General features: G+C 51.2%; 1 protein-coding gene across 1 annotated transcript; it reads left to right on the top strand.

The window, feature by feature from the left end:
* The first annotated feature begins 329 nt into the window (after positions 1–329).
* OPRL1 (opioid related nociceptin receptor 1) lies at positions 330–10,079 on the top strand. Its single transcript, XM_062008994.1, has 3 exons — positions 330–556; positions 8,826–9,181; positions 9,556–10,079. Exons 1-3 carry the CDS (start codon positions 330–332, stop codon positions 10,077–10,079), a joined length of 1,107 nt encoding a protein of 368 aa, XP_061864978.1.
* Positions 10,080–20,788: the final 10,709 nt, after the last annotated feature.

Consider the following 20,788-nt stretch of genomic DNA (forward strand, 5'->3'; position numbering starts at 1 on the left):
CGGGGAGGGATTTGGGGGCACAAAGCCGCGCGTGAGGACTCACCGAGCCGGCAGGTAGGAGCATCCAGCTCTCGGGAGGGATGGCATTGTGCAGCCTGTGTGCAGATATGTGTGAGCTCCCCGGTGCTCGGGATGCAGCGAGCTCTCAGGGCTGCATCTCGCTACAAAGAGCTGCTGGGGAGGTTTTGAAGGGGGTGAAGGGGAAGCTGTGCTTTCCCCAGCAGCAGATCATTCTTGCTCCCCAGCATTTCTCAGGGTCCCATTGATCAGCAAGCCCTCCAACTGTCTCTCTGGTGCCACAGACCCTTGGCACAGGCTGGTGCTTCAGGATGGACCCGCTCTTCCCTGCCCATATTTTGGAGGACCCTGACCTGAGGAAGCTGCTGAACGACTCCTCCATGCTCAACCTCAGCTTCCTCCCCAGCAACTGGTTCAACAACGGCACAGGGGACAGTTTCCTGCCTCTGAGCATCAAGATCACCATCGTGGTTGTCTATTCCATTGTGTGCATCGTGGGGCTGGTGGGCAACTGCTCTGTCATGTATGTGATCGTCAGGTAAGGCCAGCCAGGAGCTGGGGAGGCTCTGGGGAGGGCTGTGAGGGGGGACAGAGCTGCCTGCAGTGGCTGAAGGAGGAAGGCACTTCCCTGGCAATGGCAAAGTGCTTTAGAGGGAACAATGTTGGGATTCTTGTTCTGTTTGTTTAGGGTTTGGGGTTTTTTTTCCCCTCCTTCCTAGGCTGTGGTGAAGGTTCCCACCTGCTTTCAGCTGCCCTCTGGTGCCTCCTAAAGTTTAACCCAGAGAATGGAACAGAGTGCTCAGATCTGCTCAAAAAAGAAAGGCAAGGGGGGAGAAGGGGAGGTTGGCAAAGTGTTGGAGCAGGGAGCTGTGCTGGGAGTGCTGGGAGCATCCTGCTGCCAGAATGTGCCTGGTCCTTAACAGCATCTCTCCTCCTGTGCCATGTCCAGCATGGCTGCAGGTGCTGCTCCATCTGGGAGCTGATGCTTTCCAAAAGTGCAAAGGGCCTGCTGGGAGGCTCAGCCTCATGCTTCCAGGGGGCAAAGAAATCCTACATGTAGCTCTTCCAACTCTTTGGAAACTCTGGTTGTGAACAAGATGTGAGAGGATGCTGTGGAGATGAGCTCTGGCTCCTCAGGCTGGAGTCAGGAGAGCCTTTGCAGAGGGACAGAGCAGGGAGCAGTCAGCACTCCAGCAGCACTGCCCAGCCTCCCTGCATGCTGCTGCCATTAAATGTCTCTGTCTGGTTCTGCTGTGGTTCAGCCCCCACTGTTTCCTGGAATCAGAAGCTCTGTGCTCCTCTAAGTACAAAATAAGTCCATGCCAATGTTAAGGCTGGGATTGTGTCAAACACCAGCAGCTCCTTTCTGATTCCTGTGCTCTGGATGTTGAGTGAGCTTCCATTTCACTCGTGTCTCAGGGCAGGTTCCTGCTGCAGGTGGATGCTGCCAGCACAGAAAAGACAGGGTGAGCATTTCTCCTCCCAACAGAGGCTAAAAACATTTAGCAGGTATTCAGAGGCTGATGAGATGAGGTCTGGCTCCTGCTGCTTCCAAAACATTGAATACACACAACTTGGCTGTGAGAGATGCTGCAAAATTCTTTGATGTGGCTGGAGCTGCTGCACAGGCAAAGTGACATCAGGCTGTGTGTCCCTGCTCCTCCTGCCCAGGAGCTTCTGGCAGGGAGAAGGGATCCTGTTAGCCCCTCTGTCAGGGGACTTTTGGAGGAGAGAGAGGAGGTTTGCAGAGCAGCAGTGGCATGTTTGGAGAGCCTGTGTTTCTGCTCAGTGTAGTAGCAATGATTTGAGCAGGGTGAGTGAGGGGAGCAGTGAGTGAGTGAGGAGTCTTGGGAATGGCTGAGCTGGTGTGAGGGCAGAGGAAGGGAATCTGTACCCCAGGCATGAACCTCAGGTGTGTGGCAGAAGAAGACTTTGCAGGCAGGGAATCTGCTGGGATGTGGAGAGCAGGTCCCTGCCCAGGGCTGTGGCTTGTGTGTCACCAAGAGTGTGAATGTCCCAGGCCAGTGTCAGGGTGGACATGTGCCACGGTTACACCTTTGAAATGATGCCTTCTGTTCCACTTCAGCTTTCCTCCCTTCCAGTTGGATAAATGAGACCCAAGAGGAGAAAGTGGGGATTTAGTGTTGGAGTTTCCCCTGAACTTAAGGTGGTTTTTTCCTGTCCTTTCATTTTCCTGCTTTCAAGCAATTGCAAACAGAAGCCAGGTCTCACCTCCATCTCCCCCAGGCTTCTTCCATTTCCCCTTTGCCCACAGATCCCTGGATCTCCACAAAAGCCAACAGAAGGTTTAATTACTTAGGTGCTCCCTTTTGGGGGATTCAACTCTTCTTCCAAACACACCTTCCGTGTGAGCCAGGAGAGCCCTTGAATAGTGATGCTGGAGCTGAGCCAGTGCATGTGTAGAAGCTGCTGTTTCCCCTCCCTCTCCCCATCAGCATCTCCTGGGAGCTCAGTTCTGAGCTGAGACTGACAGGGAGTTGTATCCAGGGAAATGACCCTTCTTGCTTTAGTCAGTAATTGCAACTTTTGGTTGTCTTTGCCTAGGGTTTTTCTCTCCTTGGCTTGTCTGTCGAGGTCAGGAGCAGGTGTGGTGAGAAACTGGGCTCAGGATCTCAGACTCTTGACCTTGGCCATGGATGTGCCCTCAACAAAGAGCTGCCAATTCAGTGGCCATGTGAGGAGGATGTTAATGACTTCCCAAGCACAGGTTATTTCCCCCAAGACAGGAATAATGGGGCCTCATGTCTTCAGCAGCATCTTTTTTCAGTAGCTTGAAGGTTGGTTGCTGGTAACTCAACGTGGGGTTTTGGGACTCTTGATGATGACTCTTCTCCATTAATGGAAAAGAAGACTGGGAAACCCTCTGTGCTGCACCTTTAGCATCTGTAGGTAGAGTGTACCCTACAAAAGCTGCCTTTTTGTTTTCTTTCCATGCTTCTATTTCAGTAGGGCTACCCAGCCATCAGCATCCTACAGAGCCTACAGGAACCCAGGCTATTATCTTCCACACCAAGATGATGTGTGTGATGTGGATGGTAATTGTCTCCTATTTTTGAGGGAGCTGGGAAATACAAAGACTCTAATACCAGCACTTGAGGAAATTGGAAGCATCAGGAAGGTTTTGTTGTTTGTTCCTCTTGAAAGAGTTGGGTTTTTCTTCTTAACAGAACTGAGGGAGAAGCTCAAAATCTCCTGGTAATTCATCCAAAAATACAAACTCAAAGCCTCCCCTGCATCTCCCCTCCAGTTGCCTACATCCCTGTTCCATTTGGAGAGAGTTAACATTTGGAATGGTTAATTTATAGAGGTGGTCACCATGTGACTACCAATCCCTTTCTAATGCTGAGCAGTGCTAATTGGATCAGACTGAGAAGGGCTCTCATCAGGAGCTGATTTCCTGGACAGTAAAGGGCCTATTGTGGAACATGTCTTGTCTGCAGCTTTGTTCTGCTTGCTCATTGTAGAGTTCCTTGCCAGTGGAGATAATTCCTCCCCTCCCTCCTTCTTCCTCCTGCCCCTTGCTCTCTTCTGCATATATGTCCTGTACTGCTTTCTAATGAATGTGAAACAAGGGCTTGAAGAGCAGGAGGCAGAGAGGGGTTTTGGGGGGGAAGAATAGGGGAGGACAGGCTGCTGAGGTCCCTTGTATCATCAGCTGAATTCTACAAGGCTGTTTGCCCAAGAGCTTTGTTTATCAGGAAGACAAGCAAAGGGGAAGGGAGGATGTATTGCTCTTGTAATAGCCCTCGGGGTGATGCTGACCCTGGTGTTGTTGCATGAGATGTGACAGAGAATCCCTCCCCCCCCAACCTTCACCAGCCACTGTTGTGCCAGGGAAGGGACCAGGGACAACATGCAGTGCCTGGTCTAGGAAGTCCTTCTTATGTTGTCCACAGCTCCATCATGCTGCTGTGATGCTCAGCAGTGATGGTCTGCAGGACTCCCTTCCTCAGAGCTCTGCTCAGCTGGATCATGCCCCCGTGGGAATGATGCTTTGTTCCTCAGGCTCTTCTCTTTGCCACAGCACCCAGCAAAGAACTGAGGGATGCTCATCTCTCCCTATTGAAGAATACTCTTTCAGATCATCCTAAGCAGCAGCTGCATCCTTAGCAGATCTGTCAGGCCCCTACACTTCCAGGTAAAGCTTTAGGAGGAGGGGTGTGATGGGGAGATGCTTGAACGGGGCAGCTGCCTGGGGATGGCTGTGGCAGCTGTCTTTCTGCTTGAAAACTGCCCCAGTCCCTGAGCACAGGGATGAGGGCAGCTGGCTGTGAGAACACAGGAAGAAATGAAGTTAATTAGGACATTGCAGAGATGCTGATTTCTTAACAGAAAGCTTTCCAAGGGAAAAGCCTCAACCAGCTGTGTGTCTTGGAGCTGAGCTGGAGTGTTTAATGTGGTGTGGACACTGATGGGACCATCTGAGACCTCAACTCTCTCTAGATCTGCCTCTCTCAGTTTTTCCTAGCCAGAACAATTGTTGCCATTTGTAGAAAGGGGAAACCCATGCCAAGGGCTCTGTGCTGTGCAGAGTGATTGAAGCCAGGAGAAGGTGGCAAGGGGAGGTCTGCAGCTCCCTAATTTCCAGGCCCCCATGATCCCAGGTGAGGTGGGCTCAGCCATAGCTGTGTCTGGCCCCTGCTAACACAAATCCTGCAGCTCCAGTGTGTGCTGGATCCCCCTGGCTCTGGTGGGATGAGTGGAAGGGAGCAGTGATTGTGGTGGTTACTGTGGGCCTTGGTTGCAGGGCTTTTCAGGGACTGGGCAGTTCCCACCAGCACTTGGGTCACAAGCAGCTCAGCAGAGGTGGATCAGCACGTGAACAGGGATGAGAGCATCTTGCTGCAGGGTGGATGCTGGTCAGTGCCCCTTTTAGAGTGAGGCACTGTTCCTGGTGGCCATGCACTTGCTTGGGATTGCAGGAACATCCCTGTGAGCCCCTGGGTGAGTTGCAGAGCCTTTTGCAGCAGCAGCTACCCAACCTCTGCCCTCAGCAATGTCTCCATCCATGCTGGTCCCCAGGGAGCACCTTGAGGAGGGAGGGCACCAGTGTCAGACACAGCAGTGAGACTCAAAGGACAAGGAAATCTTCTGTCTCAAAGCACTGCTGCTGCCCTGGCTGGCAGCTGACTCCTTAACCCCTGCTAGTCAGCCACCATCCTGACAGGTAATTAATAGGCTTTTATGTGCTGCCATTGCTGCCTGGATTTACTGTAGTGTCTGCCTTTGTAGTCCCAAGTGACTTATATTTGTTCCTCTTCAATTCTCTGGTTTGTTTGTTGGGTGTTTTGGGGTTTTTTTGGTGGCCTGTTGAGCCATTAAGAGTAAAGTGGCTTGAACTGGGTGATTTAAGGATGATGGGGCTCTGAAATGTGATCAGAGCAGCAGGGACACAGAGAGCATGGTGTGGGTGTGTGGCTGGAGGACATAAATCACAATGATACATGCCAGATCAAATATCAGCTTCATGCAACCTGTGAGTTAAAAGCAGGTTGGGAGTAGTGATGTCAGCTCACCAAAAATCCTCCCTGAGCCTTTTCTGCTCTGTTTTGCTTCCCTGTGTGTGTCTGGGGACAGTGGCAAAGGCTCTCACCCATGCCAGGCTGTGGGGTGGGAATGGAGGGAGCTGCTCAAGGTGAACAGCACTGTCTGCATCCCAATTAGCTGGAGCTACAAACATTGAGATGCTACAAGAAATCTCCTGGAGCTAATGCTCCCAGCTCCTCAGGACTGAAGGCTTTGCTCTGATCCCCCTTCCCCAGTGTCTGATGTTAACACTACAGGTTTGCACCTCAGTCAGGGATGGAATCCATCCTTGTGACAAACAGAACCTCAAAGCCCAGGATGTGCAAGAGCCATTTCCCACCCATTTCTTCCTCTCCCAAACTGTGGGTTCCCCTCCCTGCAGCCCAGCTTGCTTCCAGGCAATGCTGCTTGAGGTCCACTTAGCAAAAAGGAGGGGGGCAGCTGAGAGCTGAGCTCATACCCAGCCATTTTCCCCCCTTAGGTTTCAACAGCTGGGAGAACAGGAGAAGCAAAGTGATTACTTTTGTGACAAAGGTGGAGCTGGATGGAGAGCTGAGAACTGCCCTGTGGGAGATGCTCCATTTAGGAAATTGCCTCTGTGACTGAGTGCAAGAAAGTGGCTCAGAGGGGAGCCCAAGCCCTCCATGGAGGCCATGGGCTTATTGGCACTGGAGCTGTGCAGTGGGAGGGACCTCAGCTGCCTCCTAAAGCCTCAGAGTTCAATTTGTACTTTTTTTTGTGTGTGTGTGTGTGCAGATTAAGAAGGAACAACCTCAGGAGGAGAAGAGAAAGAAAGGTTAATCCACAGAGAAGTGATTAATTGATTTTTCTTGTTTGCACTGAACCTTCTGGAAATGTTTGGGAACATTGGTTGGTTGGGTTAATGGCTGCTGGCTCTCAGTGGGCAGAGAAAGTGGAGCTAGGAGTAATTAATTAGGTGTAAATGAGTTTCCTCACTTTTCAAGAGCACAAAAGCAGCTTTAAAAGCCACTTGAAGGTGGGTTGAAGGAGGTAAGGGGTGGGCCAGCCACCCCAGTGTATCCCTGAGTCAGAAGGAGTGGCTTGGAGGTGGTGTGAGGAGAGGGGCAGCAGCAGGGATCCACACATGGATGGAGAGCAGATTCTGCAGGGCCAGGCTGAGCAGTTGCACCTGGATGCTGAATTCTTGCAGAGAAGGATCTTGGAGGAGAAGGGCCAGTGAGATCTCCTGGGGTTGGAGGGGTGCAGGAGGGAGCTGGAGGTTTGCAGTGTGCACATCTCAAGCTCAGGGTTGGCTGAGCTGCCCAGAGCTTCTCTCTGTGCTGGGGACAGGGGTGTGTATTGAGGCAATGTTCATGGAGTCTTTCTGTGGCAGTTCTGTTTAGGAAGTCCCAAAGACCAGCCTAGAGAAGAGGAGACTGAGAGGAGATGTGATCACCCTACCTGAAGGGTAGCTTTGTTTTGTCCATCCTCTCACAGCAGGAAGAACAGTGGTATTTATCCTCTGCTGCTTCTGCTTGGACAAGTTCATTTGATCTGGGCTGTTTCTCTGAGAACCTGCTAACTCTTGCATTGGCTGCTGTGGTTTCTGGGCCAGGAGAACCTGACTCAGGCTTTAGGTGGAGGACCTCAACCACTTCCATCAATGCTCATCTGCTCCAAATGCTTCCCTTGGCTTTCAAGGTCAAATGGAGGATTGTTTGGTTTTGCTTTCTGAAGTGACTTTCAAACACCTGAGTTGTAACACAAGCACAGCTCAGAGCTCTGAAAGGAAGAAAAGTTGGAGGGGAAAATAAAACCCCCATAGACCTTCTGTTGTGGGTTGTGGATCCCTTGGCTGTCACTCTTGCAAACCTGGCTGTGTCAACACGTGTCTCAGCAGAGCTCTGAGCTTGGCAGTGATAATGCTCCTCCAAGCACTCAGAGAAGCCATTGAGCTGAAGCTCAGCTCGTCAGGGGAGGGTGTAGCACTGAGCAGTGCAGATGTGCCTCTGCCGTTCTGAATCAATTAGACAAAGAGAGAACTTTTAAGGTCAGATCAGACCCTGTAATATTCCAACACGTATCAAGCTGAAAATAGTGCACTAGTTCACAGGCTTAAATGAACTTGCCTCGTGTTAGTAACACACAGGGTTGTCTGCCACTTCTGGCACCAGTTCTGCAAAGGCCATTAGTGTAGTAAATGATAGATGAGCTGTAGTTTTAAAATGGTACCTCCTGGGGATCTGGTTTAGCCTGTGAGAGGAACATCCTGGAGCTGAAACGCTAGATGTGGTCACAGAGGGTCCCTTTCTGCAGACTCTGCAGGTGTCCCTGGGTAGCTGATCACATCTCCCTTTGCATCACTTCCCATGTGCAATAAAGGAGGTGATTGCCATTAGAGCAAGGTGACTCTTTTGGGGCAGTCAGTTCATGTGGTCAATGTCATACAGAAATGACAAAGCCCCTTTGCAGTAGAGTTGATTTGTGGCTCTAGCTGCAGAATGCCCATTTTCTTTAGGAAGATGCATTGGGACACTTTGGTTTCTGATACAAACCTCATTCCTCACACATTTTTAGCTGTCATTGGCCCATTTTTTATCTGATAGCTCATGTTAGCCATAGTCTTGGGCTTTGAGTCTATCCAAAATGGCTAATCAACTTACCCCTGGGCCATATGATGCCTTTCAAAGCAGCTTACCCACTAAAGCTCTCACCAGTGGATACAATAATGAAGCCATATGTGATGAAATCCTGGATTAGCCTTCCTGAAGTCACTTTTTTTCCTCAGTTGTCAGCCTCAGTCTTTGGTGTCCTCACTTGCAGCTGAAGGGAACCAGCTTCTCATGCCATGATACTGTGAAGACACCATTTGTGGTGGTGTAGGGGCTGGGCTGAGCTGTGTGCTGATGAACGTGTGGGAGACAGAAAGGAAAGGGAGGTGTCCAACCCTTTGTTATACAAGAAAAATCCATCATCTCCTTCCTAAAGTGGCAGAATGATCTCTTCAGCAGCCTTCAATGTGTGGTCAGGTGCAGCTCTAACCATCTGTGTGTCTGGCAGGCACTGGCACAGGAGGAGCAAGTCCTTTGGTGCTGAGGTGAGGGAGCCCTGGCCCAGGCTGCCCAGGGAGGGTGTGGAGGCTCCTTCTTGGGAGGTTTCCAAACCCACCTGGACACATTCCTGTGCCCCCTGATGCTTTAGCAGAATGTTGGGCTGGGGGAGCTCTGCAGAGCCCTTCCCACCCCACCACCCAGGGGTTCTGTGTGATTCTGTAACGCTTGCTCACTCCTACATTCCAGATTCACCAAGATGAAGACAGCAACCAACATCTACATCTTTAACCTGGCTCTGGCTGATACTTTGTGCCTGATGACCTTACCCTTCCAGGGTACAGACACATTCCTAGGCTTCTGGCCCTTTGGCAATGTCCTCTGCAAGATTGCCATCTCCATAGACTACTACAACATGTTCACCAGCACCTTCACGCTGACCATGATGAGCGTGGACCGTTACATCGCCATCTGCCACCCCATCAAAGCCCTGGACATCCGCACTCCCCACAAGGCCAAGGTGGTGAATGTCTGCATCTGGGCATTGGCTTCTGTCTTTGGCATCCCAGCCATGGTGATGGGGTCTGCAGAGAACGAGAACAACGGTCAGTGAAAGGGTGTCTGCTGGGTGGGAGGTGCTGCTGGCCTAGGGGAGGTGTTGGAGGTGTGGGGTAGCTGTTTGATCAGTGTGGTGAGCTCTCTGCTGTAGAGCCAACTTAACCCTTTCCTTCCTGCCTCTGTCTCTCTGTGTTGCTGCTACTGCTTTTCCAGTTTAACGTGCCTCAAGTGAACGTGCATAGAATCATTATGGTTGGAAAAGACCTTTAAGATCATTGAGTCCAACCCTTCACCTCACACTGCCAAGCCCATCACTAAGTTAAACCATATCCCTCAGCACCTCATCTATGCAGATGCTTTCCTTCTTGATAGGGCTTGCTCTGACCTTCCTTTCCTTTTTGTTTCCCCCCTCCCCTTGCAGAAATTGATTGTCTGATTAAACTCCCTTCACCAGTGGATTACTGGGATCCAGTGTTTGGCATCTGTGTCTTTCTCTTCTCCTTTATGATCCCTGTGCTGATCATCACCATTTGCTACAGCCTCATGATCAGGAGGCTCAAGAACGTCCGTGTCCTCTCGGGCTCCAAGGAGAAGGACCGAAACCTGAGGCGCATCACCCGCATGGTGCTGGTGGTGGTGGCTGTCTTCATCATTTGCTGGACTCCCATCCAGATTTTTGTGCTGGTCCAATGTTTGGGTGCCAAAGCAGAAAGCGAGCTGGAGCTGGCAATCTCCTGCTTCTGCACAGCGCTGGGGTACGCCAACAGCAGCCTGAACCCCGTGCTCTACGCCTTCTTGGATGAGAACTTTAAGGCGTGCTTCAAGAAGTTCTGCTTCCCCACAGCCTTCAGGACCGAGCTCCAGATGTCCAACAGGATGTGCAGCATCGCCAAGGACGTGGCTTATGCCTGCAAGAACTCAGAGGGGACTAACAATCCGGCCTGACTAGGCATGGAAATTCCCATGGTGGCTGTCGCCCAGCAGAGTCCAACCACCCCCACGTCAGAGTTAACTCAGATCACGGCTCTTTAGCAGGACCCTCTGAAACTGAGAGGCAGGAAACACTTTTGGGGGTTGGGAAAAACCAGCTAGTGGCAGAGCCTGCAGGAAAAGGCTGTTTGGTGCATTCTTACTTGCACTGCACCCCACACTAAGGGACGTGTTTGAAATCAGCCCTTTGATTCCTGCAAAACCCCAGTGGGTTGCAACTTTCGTGAGAATTTGGCAATGAAGGGGTTTAAAATGGGCCTTGCTGCTGGGATTTACACTTTTGCTGCTGGGAGACAGACCAAATGCAGACTATTCCGTTTCTCTTCTCCTCCCTGGGTTGAGAACAGCTCGTGTGTTGCTCCCCGGCTGCACACGTGCGGGTTTTATCCCTGCGGCGTCGCTCTGAAATGAGACTTTGCTGAAGCCAAAGTGGGCAGCAGCCATTAGATAAAACCCAAGATCATCTTCAGGATGAGTCATCACAAAGGGAAGGCTGAGAGGAGGGAGCTGGTGGAAGGGGAAATTCAAGCACCAGCTCGTGCTGATGAGGTTTGCAGTAAAGCCCTCTGCCTCGAGAGGCTTGCTGAGGAGGGGCTGTCAGAACTGATGCACGTGCCTCAGAAGAGGAGGAAGAAAAAGTGGATGAAATGAACACAAATCCTTGTTTACATGCTGCTATTGTTTCTTTTAAACTCTCTATTTCCACTGTAATAATGGACAGAATGTGTCTGTAGATACCTTTGTACATACACACCTCCACCGTGCTCTAGCTACAGCTGTATCGTAGGATTTCATCTTGCCAAGCTTGCCTTGGGGATCTTCCTCAGTGAGGGGAGGAAGAAATGAAGTGGCCTCTATGTACATATGTTTCTGTAGAAGGGAAAGCCATCCTTGAGAAGTCAGAGCAGCAGCTCCTACAGAAGACATGGACATTTCTGGTAGGAAGGGCAGCCTCAAACCCTGCCACCTGCTCCACGTGAGATAAGTGGTGCAGGACCCCTAGAAAAGGTGTGGTGGTGTTGCTTTGGGCTTTGTTTTTAAATGGGATAAGATTGGTGATGCTGAAAGCACTTGGGAAAAGCTGCTTGAGGTACCACCCTTTCTACCAACCACAAGATTGTTCTTTCTCTGCCAGTAAACCAGAGCTTTGTGGATAACAAGACGTGCCCTGTCGCTTCACCTGATGAGCAGAGCACTCCTGAGGAGTTAAAGCACTGAGTGCTGTCTGTGCTGCTGGGGACAGCAGACTTGGATCCTCCCTGTAGCACAACAGCCCAGGGAACCTCTGGGCAGTGATGCTGCAGTGATGCTGCTGAGGAAGCAAAGCAATGGCCTCCAATTTGGAGACAGGAGTTTGACTCCAACGTGAGACCCAGCAGCATGGTCTGGGCTGTACAGATTTCATGGGAATATCTTCCTTGTGCTCTGGTCTCTGAGATTCTGCATTTTTAATGTATCCATTTGCCAATATTTTAATGCTGTCATGTTCTTTCTATAGATATAGATGCTGTATAAAAGAATCTAATGTTATATTTCTATGTAGAGTGTTTCCCTTATGGTTGGGCTTAAACTATAGATGTGAGTTCAGTGTCCCATGTACAGGACCCAGATCCCTTGTCAACTGTTCAAGCTGGGAGGATTTTCATGCTGATGAGCATTTGCTTGGGAATCTGGAGTGATAACCAGAGTAAACTTTGCAATCAGAGCTTCCCCTGAACAACATAAAGGGGGGAGGAAATCTGGGCACTTCAAGCACTTTGCAATGGATGTTTATTCCCCCAAGCACTCACCAGGAGATCTCATGCAACCCCCTAAGTGTGCTGTCAGCTCCCTGAGAACCCTGCTGCTGGCAAGTTGCATCCATGCCCTTGAGAAAAAAGTGAGTTTTGTGGGCTGTTGTGTTCATGGACACAACAACAGGATTGGTCAGTGAACAACCCAGAGTCTGCTCAGCCCATCAGCTGGCATCTGGGCTGCCAAGGTGCTGGATGGGGTTGTGCACCAGGCTGGGAACTGGCTGCTGGGCTTTTCTTGCAGTGGCAGGAGGGAGCAGGAGAGTGTTTGTGAGTGGCTGGCTGAGGAACAGTCACCCTCCCTTTGCAGTTCTTGGTTGGGTTTTTAAATAGATTTATGTCCTCTGAAGACATTATACCAGAGTTTGGCATTTTTTAAGCAAGGATTTTGTTATAATGACTATGCTGCAATGATCTTACATAATCAAGTACTCAATAAGTGTGTGTTTTACTGAGCTTTTGGGTAACTCTGTGGCCCTTGCAGTGAGTGTGTTTTGGCATTCTGTTCAGTGCTCGCTGGAGTTTGTTTCAAGAGCAACAAGAACCTGAGAGCAAAAGCTTTATTGTCCTGTGCCTAAGAAGTTAGAGGCTTGTGATGGGTTGGCCAGCTGAAGAGCAGGCTCCTGCATTCCCTTCTGCAATGGTTGTGCTGGTATGACTTTACAGTTACTGCAGTGTCAATGACCATTTCCAGGTGGCTTTGTGTGTGCTTTAATAAAGGAGAAGTAAAAACCCCTGGCCTTTGAATGATGTGGAGTCTGAAAGTCTGAGCTGCATTGCTCAGGGGCTGTCTCAACCCTGGCACTGCCAGGATCTTTGCATGTGGGGTTATTATTACAGCTCTACCTACTGCTGAGCACGTGCAGTGACACTGAAGCATCTGATCAGTCACCCTGCAGATGTCAGCAAGCTGGGGAGGGGCTGGAGCACAAAGGTGCTGGGGAGGGGCTGAGGGAATGGGGGTGTTCAGCCTGGAGAAGAGGAGGCTGAGGGCAGACAGCAGCACTCTCTGACACTCCCTCACAGGTTGTAGCATGGTGGGGTCAATCTCTTCTCCCCAGTAGTAAGTGACAGGACAAGAGGAAAGGGGCTCAGGTTGGCCCAGGGGAGGTTGAGGTTGGAGCTGAGGCAGAACTGTTTCCCTGAGAGGGGTGTCAGCCCCTGTGCCAGGCTGCCCAGGGAGCTGGGGCAGTGCCCAGCCCTGGAGGGATCCCAAAGCCGTGGGGGCTGAGGTGCTGAGAGGGCTGTGGGTCAGTGCTGGGCTGGGCAGGGTGAGGGCAGGGGCTGAGACTCAACTTTGCAAGCAGCTTTGTGTGCAGGCAAGCTGGAACCAGGATGGGATCATGCTAGAAAATGGGTGCTTGGAGGTGAGCAGGAGCTGCCTGTGCTCTGACAACCTCCCCAGCTGCTCTGGGTCTTGCAAGGGGCAGTTCTCACACCCTTCCTCCCTCCCTCCCTCCATTCACTGTCACTGTGTTCTAATCTCTCTCTGGGTACTTTGGCTGTCATTGCTTGGTAGGACAGTGTGTTCCTGGATGCCTCTCACCCTGCAATGCTTTATAGGGAAGGTGAGTGCTCTCTGTAGCTGCAGCCTCTTTGTTTAACTGAAAAGGATCTCCAGAAGCAGCTGGTGCTGGTGCAGCCTTTGCTGTCTGCTCAGAAGAGGGCCTCAGTCTCTGCCAGGGACTCTCCAGTTTACTTTCCTGCTCATTTCCCTTCAGCTACTCCTGTGAATATTTATGCATAAGCAAATTTCTCCTTCCTTCAGCAGGGAGAACCTCCTTTGGGAGGATCCTGAGCTGAAGCCCTGGCTGTGCATTCATGTTTCCATGTGAATGTCTGTGGTGCCAGAGCTTCCTCACTCTGACTTTGCAGAATCAGCTGCTAATTCACATCCTTGCTCTTCACCTCCCAAGCCCTGCCCTGGGCTGTCTGAAGGACTAGTTCTTATTGCCCAGCTTTCTTCTATGCTGAGGAGAGCCACGAAGCTGAGATGGGAGGGATAGAAGCTTGCAGGAGGGAAAACCATCTCAGCTTTGTGGTGAAAAAGGCTCGTGAGGTGATGAGGCTGGAAGAAGGGAGAGAAAATGGAAGGTGAACCAGAGGCTTCAGCATCAGTCCATAACCCAAGAGTGATGGTGCTGCATGAGGAGCAGAGATGGAGTATAGGAAAGCAGAGCATATGCTGTGTGATGCCAGTGGCTGTTTGGCACAGGGGTTTAGGGGGATGGAGAGGTGCTGTTGCAGGACTTTGTTATGGGACTTTTCCAAGCAAAGGGCCTGCTCTTGGGGTGGGTGCACTTTAGGTCAAAGAGCCCTGTAGCTCACCAACTGCCTTTGTTCCTGGTTTCAGTACCCTGAAACCTGGATATATTGCATGGCAATGAGATAATCAATCAATGGAGCAGCATGGTTGTGTATCTTGGCAACGGTGATGCTAATGAACCGTGTAAACTGACTTTGCTCTCTCTGTCTCCCTTAATGCAGTGACATCCCAGCTGTCTGCAGCAAAGGAGTGATGCTGACTCTCTGCAGTGCTGGGACACAGACAGCCCTTTCCCCCCACCTGCTGCTTCTCCAACTATACATAAGGTTTCTGCTTCACCAACCCCAAAACTCACTGAATGCTCCCTGGGGTGGAAAGTGCTCAGTGATGTCCCTCCCCAGCTGGGCTCACCTTCACCCCCTGGAGAACATCTCTCATCTTTGGATTCTTGGGAAAGTGCCCCTGCTGTGGTTAAGCTCCTGGAAGAGCTTTTTTGGGGAGCAAAACCCCAAACCCCCAACTTAGGGATTTTCCTGAGTAAGGCTGGATCATCTGTGGGTCCATGTTGTGTGGTGTTACACGTGTCCTTACCTCTTGCTCCTGCTTTGCTCTCAAATCTTTGTGCTGAGTGGGAAATCCCACCTGCAGGCAGCTGTAACTGGGAGATCTCATAACTTATGCAACCAGCCCAGTGTTGCAGCAAAAGGTGTTTTTCCTCCAGTGGATGTTGTTGCTGAGAAGGGATACAGCTCCTGGGAGGATGGAGTCATCCTGCCTGCAGTGGTCAGGAGAGCAGCCACCACCTCCCTCCCCTCTGGGCCTGCAGCCAAGGCAGGATGGGCTGGAGCCAAGCAGCACCAGCTCTGCCAAACAGCAGCTTTTCAGCCCAGTGAAGGAGGAATCTGCAAGAAACCAAGCAGGAGACTTGATTTTCCCCAGGGAAACCACCCTCAGAATTATCATCTTCCCACAAGCTGGTTTGCAGTTGCATCACATCACCTTGCTCCTGACCAGAGAGGGGAGAGCAGGAGCAGGCAAGGTTTGCACTGGCTCTGTCCACTCTATAAACATTGATTTCCCTGTGTGTTTTCAGGCTGCCAGGTGCAGTGAGTGCTCTGGGCAGCTCGTGTCGTGCTGATCCCTTGGGTGATGGGGAATAAAAACACAAGCCCTGTGGTCAATATGAGATCAAGATTAATGGCTTTTAGGCTTGATTTCCTCTGTGTGAAACCAACCCCATGTTGTGATTTGGCTATTTAATGTTTGTTCAATGTCAGGCATTAATAGCAACCTCTCCACTTGCACAGGTCATTTGTTGACCTCTTTGGGACTTTCCCTCATCTCAGCCTTGTGCTGTTCTTGCTTTGCTTAACCACAGAGAAAATTCCCTGCTATAATCACTTGCCTCCAGGGATTAAGCATAAAAGAGCAGAAAATGAGCCCAACCTCTGGTGCTGGTGTTTATCCTTGCCTCCTGCATTCCTGTGGCAGCTTGGAGATGGGTATGCAAAGCCAACCAGGGCTGCTTTCCCTGCGGTTTGCTTTGGCATCTGCACTGGGCTTTAGTTTGAACATGCTCAGCTGGATAACTGCCTCTTATCTGTTGCTGAGTGTGAGTTAGGGATGCCAGTGAGCCCCTCGGCCTTGGGGGCTATCTGCCAGAGTGGTGTACAATGAGCTGCTGGGCTCTGCTATGAAACTGTGGCTATCAGCCTCAGCTCCTGCTCAGCTTGGAAGGAAGGAGCTTGGCTGAGAGTGTCCCCCAGCACTGAGGAGCCCACTGCCTGCACTGCACAGCTGAGAGAAATGTAATTATGTCTGCAGCATTCCCATCAATACAAGGCAGCAGCAGGCTGAGTCTCAGGGGAAGTTTTCCATTGCATTGAAGTCTGACTTTATTAATTACCAGCCCCTGATCTCATTTGAGGGTTAAGTTTATTAAACTGGATCCTTATTTCTCTGCTCTCCTTTATTCAGCTTGCCTTATTGAGTGTTGTACAGCTGATGGTTTGGACCTTAGAAACTCCCAAGTTGCCTTATTCTTCAGGCACGAGCTGTGCAGGGGAGGTGTTGGAGCAAGGGGAGGTGATGGAGATGTGCAGAGGTCCTGGTGAAAGACAGAGGAAGAAATGGCATCTGAGGAAAACTGAAAATGGGGGCAGCTGCTTGCCATTGGAGGTCTTGCTCCTTAACTACAGTCCATTTTCCTCTTGTTAGGGATTATTTCTTCCTGTGTGGGATGCTGGTGACAGCACCCAGAGCCCTCACCCCCAGAAGCCCTGAATGCTTCTGGAAGTTCAAGGGCAAATAGCCACTAAACAGCCCTTGAAGCTTTGGGCTGGTGTCTAATTGCACTCAAAGAGCTTTGTTAGATAATTGTAATACCTTTCTGAGGGAAAACAGAGCAATTGAGGCTTGGAATGAAAAGCTATTCAGACAGCTTTGATCTTTCCCTCTGCATCTTCTCCTCCCAAACACAAATGCCAACAAGAAACTCTTGGCAATATTTACTGTCACTATTCTTGGCATTTGCATTTAAATTAAGTGCTCTTCCTCCCCTCCAGCAAAAGGGAGGTGGGGGAAAACTGATGTGGCAACATGGTGTGTGGCCCTTCAAGGGCTGTTCTTTGGAAAGATAGTTTGGAGGGTACCTGGTGTCCTGTCACTTCATGATGACAGCAGATGGGGAGCTCCTCTGGAGGCCTCTGTCCTAGATGGAGGATTTATCACCCCAAAACTGTCCCAGGGCACAGCACCAGCTGCAGTGGTGGTGTAGATGGGATAAGACCCAACACAGTCTGCTCCAGGCATGGGACAGGGAGCTGCTAGTGCTGTGTCCTCACAGCCTCAGGGTCCTCAGGTGACCTTCTGACTCCCTGTGAACCAGCCCCCAGCCTGGGGAGACCCCTTCTTTTCAGCAGCAGGTGGAAATGTCAGCCCTGGAGGTGCTGAGACCCTCAGAAGGCACCAGACTGAGCTGATTTCTCCCAGAATTAGCAGTAAAGCCAAAGGGTCACCATTGCAGCAGGAGCTTCAGTGGCACATTAACACCAACCATCTCTGGTCAAGGTGACAGCCAAGGGCTCCCAGCACCCTGTAGGTGACAAGGTGAGTGCTATGGACAAAGACTGTCCAGAAAAGGGTCAGATTCTCTCTCTTGGATTGCTTTTAACAGTATCCTCTAGAGACACTTGTGCTTCATACACAAGTTTTTTGCTCATCCATTTTTAATCTGTTTTCAAGGGGTTTTTTCCCCTCTCTGATGATGCTTCTGAGAGCTGGATGTACATCCCCCAGGGGGGTGTTATTGCTTTTCTCCCACGAAGTCGTGAGCAGCAGTAGGAGCCAGTGTGAGAGTGTGGAAGTACCAGGGGATTAGAGCTTCGTGGGGGAACGAGCTGCAGCACAACTGGGCTGGGGACAATTGATTGAGACAGCCATTGGCACTTGCTGCAGCACAAAGACTTTAAAAAGCAATAGTAATTTCCAGTGCCTGCCTCTTATCTCAGATGTCTGTGTTTAATGCCTGTGGTGGGAATATGAGCCCTGTGTGAGCCCAAACGCTTGTTTCTGGGGTGGAAAACGACTTCTTCCTCTCCCAGGGATGATGAAGCAGAGTCCTCCAGGGCTGGCTGTCCCCATGGGTGCAGCTGGAGAGGGGAAGGTGAAATCCTTCCCTGTGAGGAGGCAGACAGGACCCTGCTGCCTTCCTCCCTGCTGCTGCAGCAGGAGCAAGCCACAGCCTCCAGCTCCTGCTGTAACCAGGGAGATGTGAGGTTACCTGGCACCTTTGCACTCATTAAGACATCCTGGACTGTCCTGAAAGGATGTTTCCCTGGCTTCAGGGCTGAGCTGCCTTCCCTGGTTGATACACAGCTGGCTGGGAAGGGGGATAGGGTGGGATGGAGCCGTGCAGGGTCCTTCCTTTGACCCTCCAGATCCTGGTTTAAAGTGGGAGCTGTTTGATGAATTAAGGGGATTTAATTCCCCACTTCCAGGCTTCAGCTTGTGGCTGCTGTGACCTGCAGCAAGCCAGCCCCAGCAGCCTGATGAGAGCCGAGGCAGAGAGCTGGTGTGCAGGTGTTCCCTGGGGTGCATTTGATGGTGGTTTGTGCTCTCCCACAAAGAAAGAGTGCTGCTCAGTGCCACGGGGCTGCAGGACAGGGCAGAGCAGCACCCGCGGGAGCCAGAGCCCTCTGACAGACAGGGATCCTCGGCAAACCCCTTCTGCCCTCTCCTGTCTTAAGCTGACACTCTTATCTGAAGCGTTTCACACGGGGAAAGGCACAGCTGCAGGCAGGGAGCTGCTGGGAGAGGAGATGCTGAGAGATGGGGCAGCTCATCCTCTGGGAGAGAAGGCTCAGGAGCATCTGAGCAGTGTCTGTGGCTGCCTGGTGGAGGGTGAAGAGAAGGGGAGGCTGAGAGGAGACATGATCAATCTCTACAGCTACCTGAAAGGGACTTGGAGTGAGGGCTCAGTCTTTTCTCCCAAGTAATGAACGACAGGACCAGAGGAAACAGCCTCAAGTTGCCCCAGGGGAGGTGGAGGCTGGAGCTGAGGCAGAGCTGTTTCCCTGAGAGGGGTGTCAGCCCCTGTGCCAGGCTGCCCAGGGAGCTGGGGCAGTGCCCAGCCCTGGAAGGATCCCAAAGCCGTGGGGCTGAGGTGCTGAGAGGTGCTGGGCTTGGCAGGTGAGGGCAGGGGGTGGATTCCACGAGCTTCAAGGGCTTTTCCAGCCCAAATGATTCAGTGATCCCATGAGGGAGGCAGATTCTGCTCAGTGGCAGGACAGGAGGCACAAACTGAAACATGGCAAATTCCATTTAAACATGGGAAAAGATTCTTCCTGTGAGAGGGATGAAGCCCTGGAACTGATTGTCCAAAGAAGTTGTGGCAGCTCCTTGGAGACATTCAAACCCAATGGACGTGCTCCTGGGTGACCTGCTGTAGGTGGCTCTGCTTGAGCAGGGGCTTGGACTGGCTGTTCCCCAGAGGTATCTGCAACCTCATCAACTCTGTGGTTCTCTGACACGTGATTCAATGGGGAAAAGCTCCAGCAATGACACTGTCAGGTCTGAAACGGGGTGACTTAGACTCAAAAGGTACTTTCCACCTAATGCAAGGTGTTAGGTTTTCCACTTAATGAAATGGGTTTTCCTAAAGACCTAATGCCGAGGAGCAGGGGGATTGCAGCTAGCTAAGCAATTTGTGCATGAGGTGGCAGCATTTCCATCAGTCTCCTGCACTCAGGAGAGGTTTTTCCACCGGGGGAGCCCATTGCCAGTAGGTGGCAACAGTGCTAAAGCATTGGCTGCGGGCCGGCTCTGCTCCCTGCCATTGCCTGCGCTGCTCCAAGGACTCACACAACGCCTCTGCACCTCCTCATCTGCGCCTGGACCTGCCTCCTTCCCCATGAAGGAGGAACACAACACCCAGATGCCTCCAGAATCCACAACCTCTATGGTTCCCAGCCCTCTATCTGCCAGGTCTTCCTCCTCTTGCCAGAAATGAGTCATTTGAACCTCCTGAGAGCCATCACCACATTCTGCATGGAGCTGATCTTTCCTCCAGGTGCCTCCCTTTTCCTCCTCTAGTGCCTGGGGCTTGCTAAGCATCACCCCACACACCTGCACCTGCAACACACACCCTGTCAGGACTGGGGTTTGCAAAACCCTTGTTAGCTGCAAGGTGCACCAAAGGAGAAATAGAAATGAGCCACAAAATTAAGCTCAGGGAACCTTGTGGCCACTAAATCTGGGAGTTTAAGACTGTGGGATTAAGGATCTGTTCATTATAAGGCTGGCTGAGGCCAGGGATTGAGCTCTTGATCTTTACAGCAAGTTAATGGTACAGTTGGTATAAAGAACAAAACTCCTGGAGAAGTTTCAGCTGGAAGGGTATGTTCTGCAAGGTTAAAACCTTTAACAGGGAGAAGGCAACAGAAGTGATCTTCTATTCACAAGCATCAGTTTCCTAAAGGGCCAAAGTGAAATTGCATTGTGATGCACTGGAGGTTTGTTAATTGGGTGTCAGGGCTCTGGGGGCACTGATAGGTCTGAATTGCCCTGAGTGACCTCACCTTGGGTCTCCACCTGCACCCTCACCCATTGCTCCAGGAGTCTATTTAAGCTGAGCCCTGCAGCTCCTGGCTCTGTTTTGGTGGAGGGGTAGCTGCTTCCAGTCCTGCTGCCTGGCTGGACCTCACATTGTAGTCTTGTCTCCAGCCCTGTTCTCTGGACAGACCTTGGATGACTTCTGTGAGTAGATTGTATCATGAACAGGCTTTGATATGTGCAATGCAGCTGGCCTCTTAGTCCCATCTTCTTTTGTTTTACCTGTGCTGTACTTTCCTGCTAGATTGTGGCTGAGTGAGAGCCCAGCTTGGTGCCTGAGGGTCTGGGGAAAGCTCGAGATAAAATATTTAGCTGAGGCAGCCTTCCTTAAATCAACGACATATACACCTTACAGGGCTAAAGGATGTGAGAAGAAGCTTTTCACAGACCTCCTACTTTACTTACTGTAGCTTTGGAAGACAGCTTACTCCTGTCCCTTCAGGACAAGGGCTGCTGGCAGCTTGGTCTCTGTAGATGTGGCATTGCTTTGGCCA

This window comes from Colius striatus, chromosome 16 (genome assembly GCF_028858725.1).
Source record: "Colius striatus isolate bColStr4 chromosome 16, bColStr4.1.hap1, whole genome shotgun sequence".
NCBI classification, from domain to species: Eukaryota; Metazoa; Chordata; class Aves; order Coliiformes; family Coliidae; genus Colius; species Colius striatus.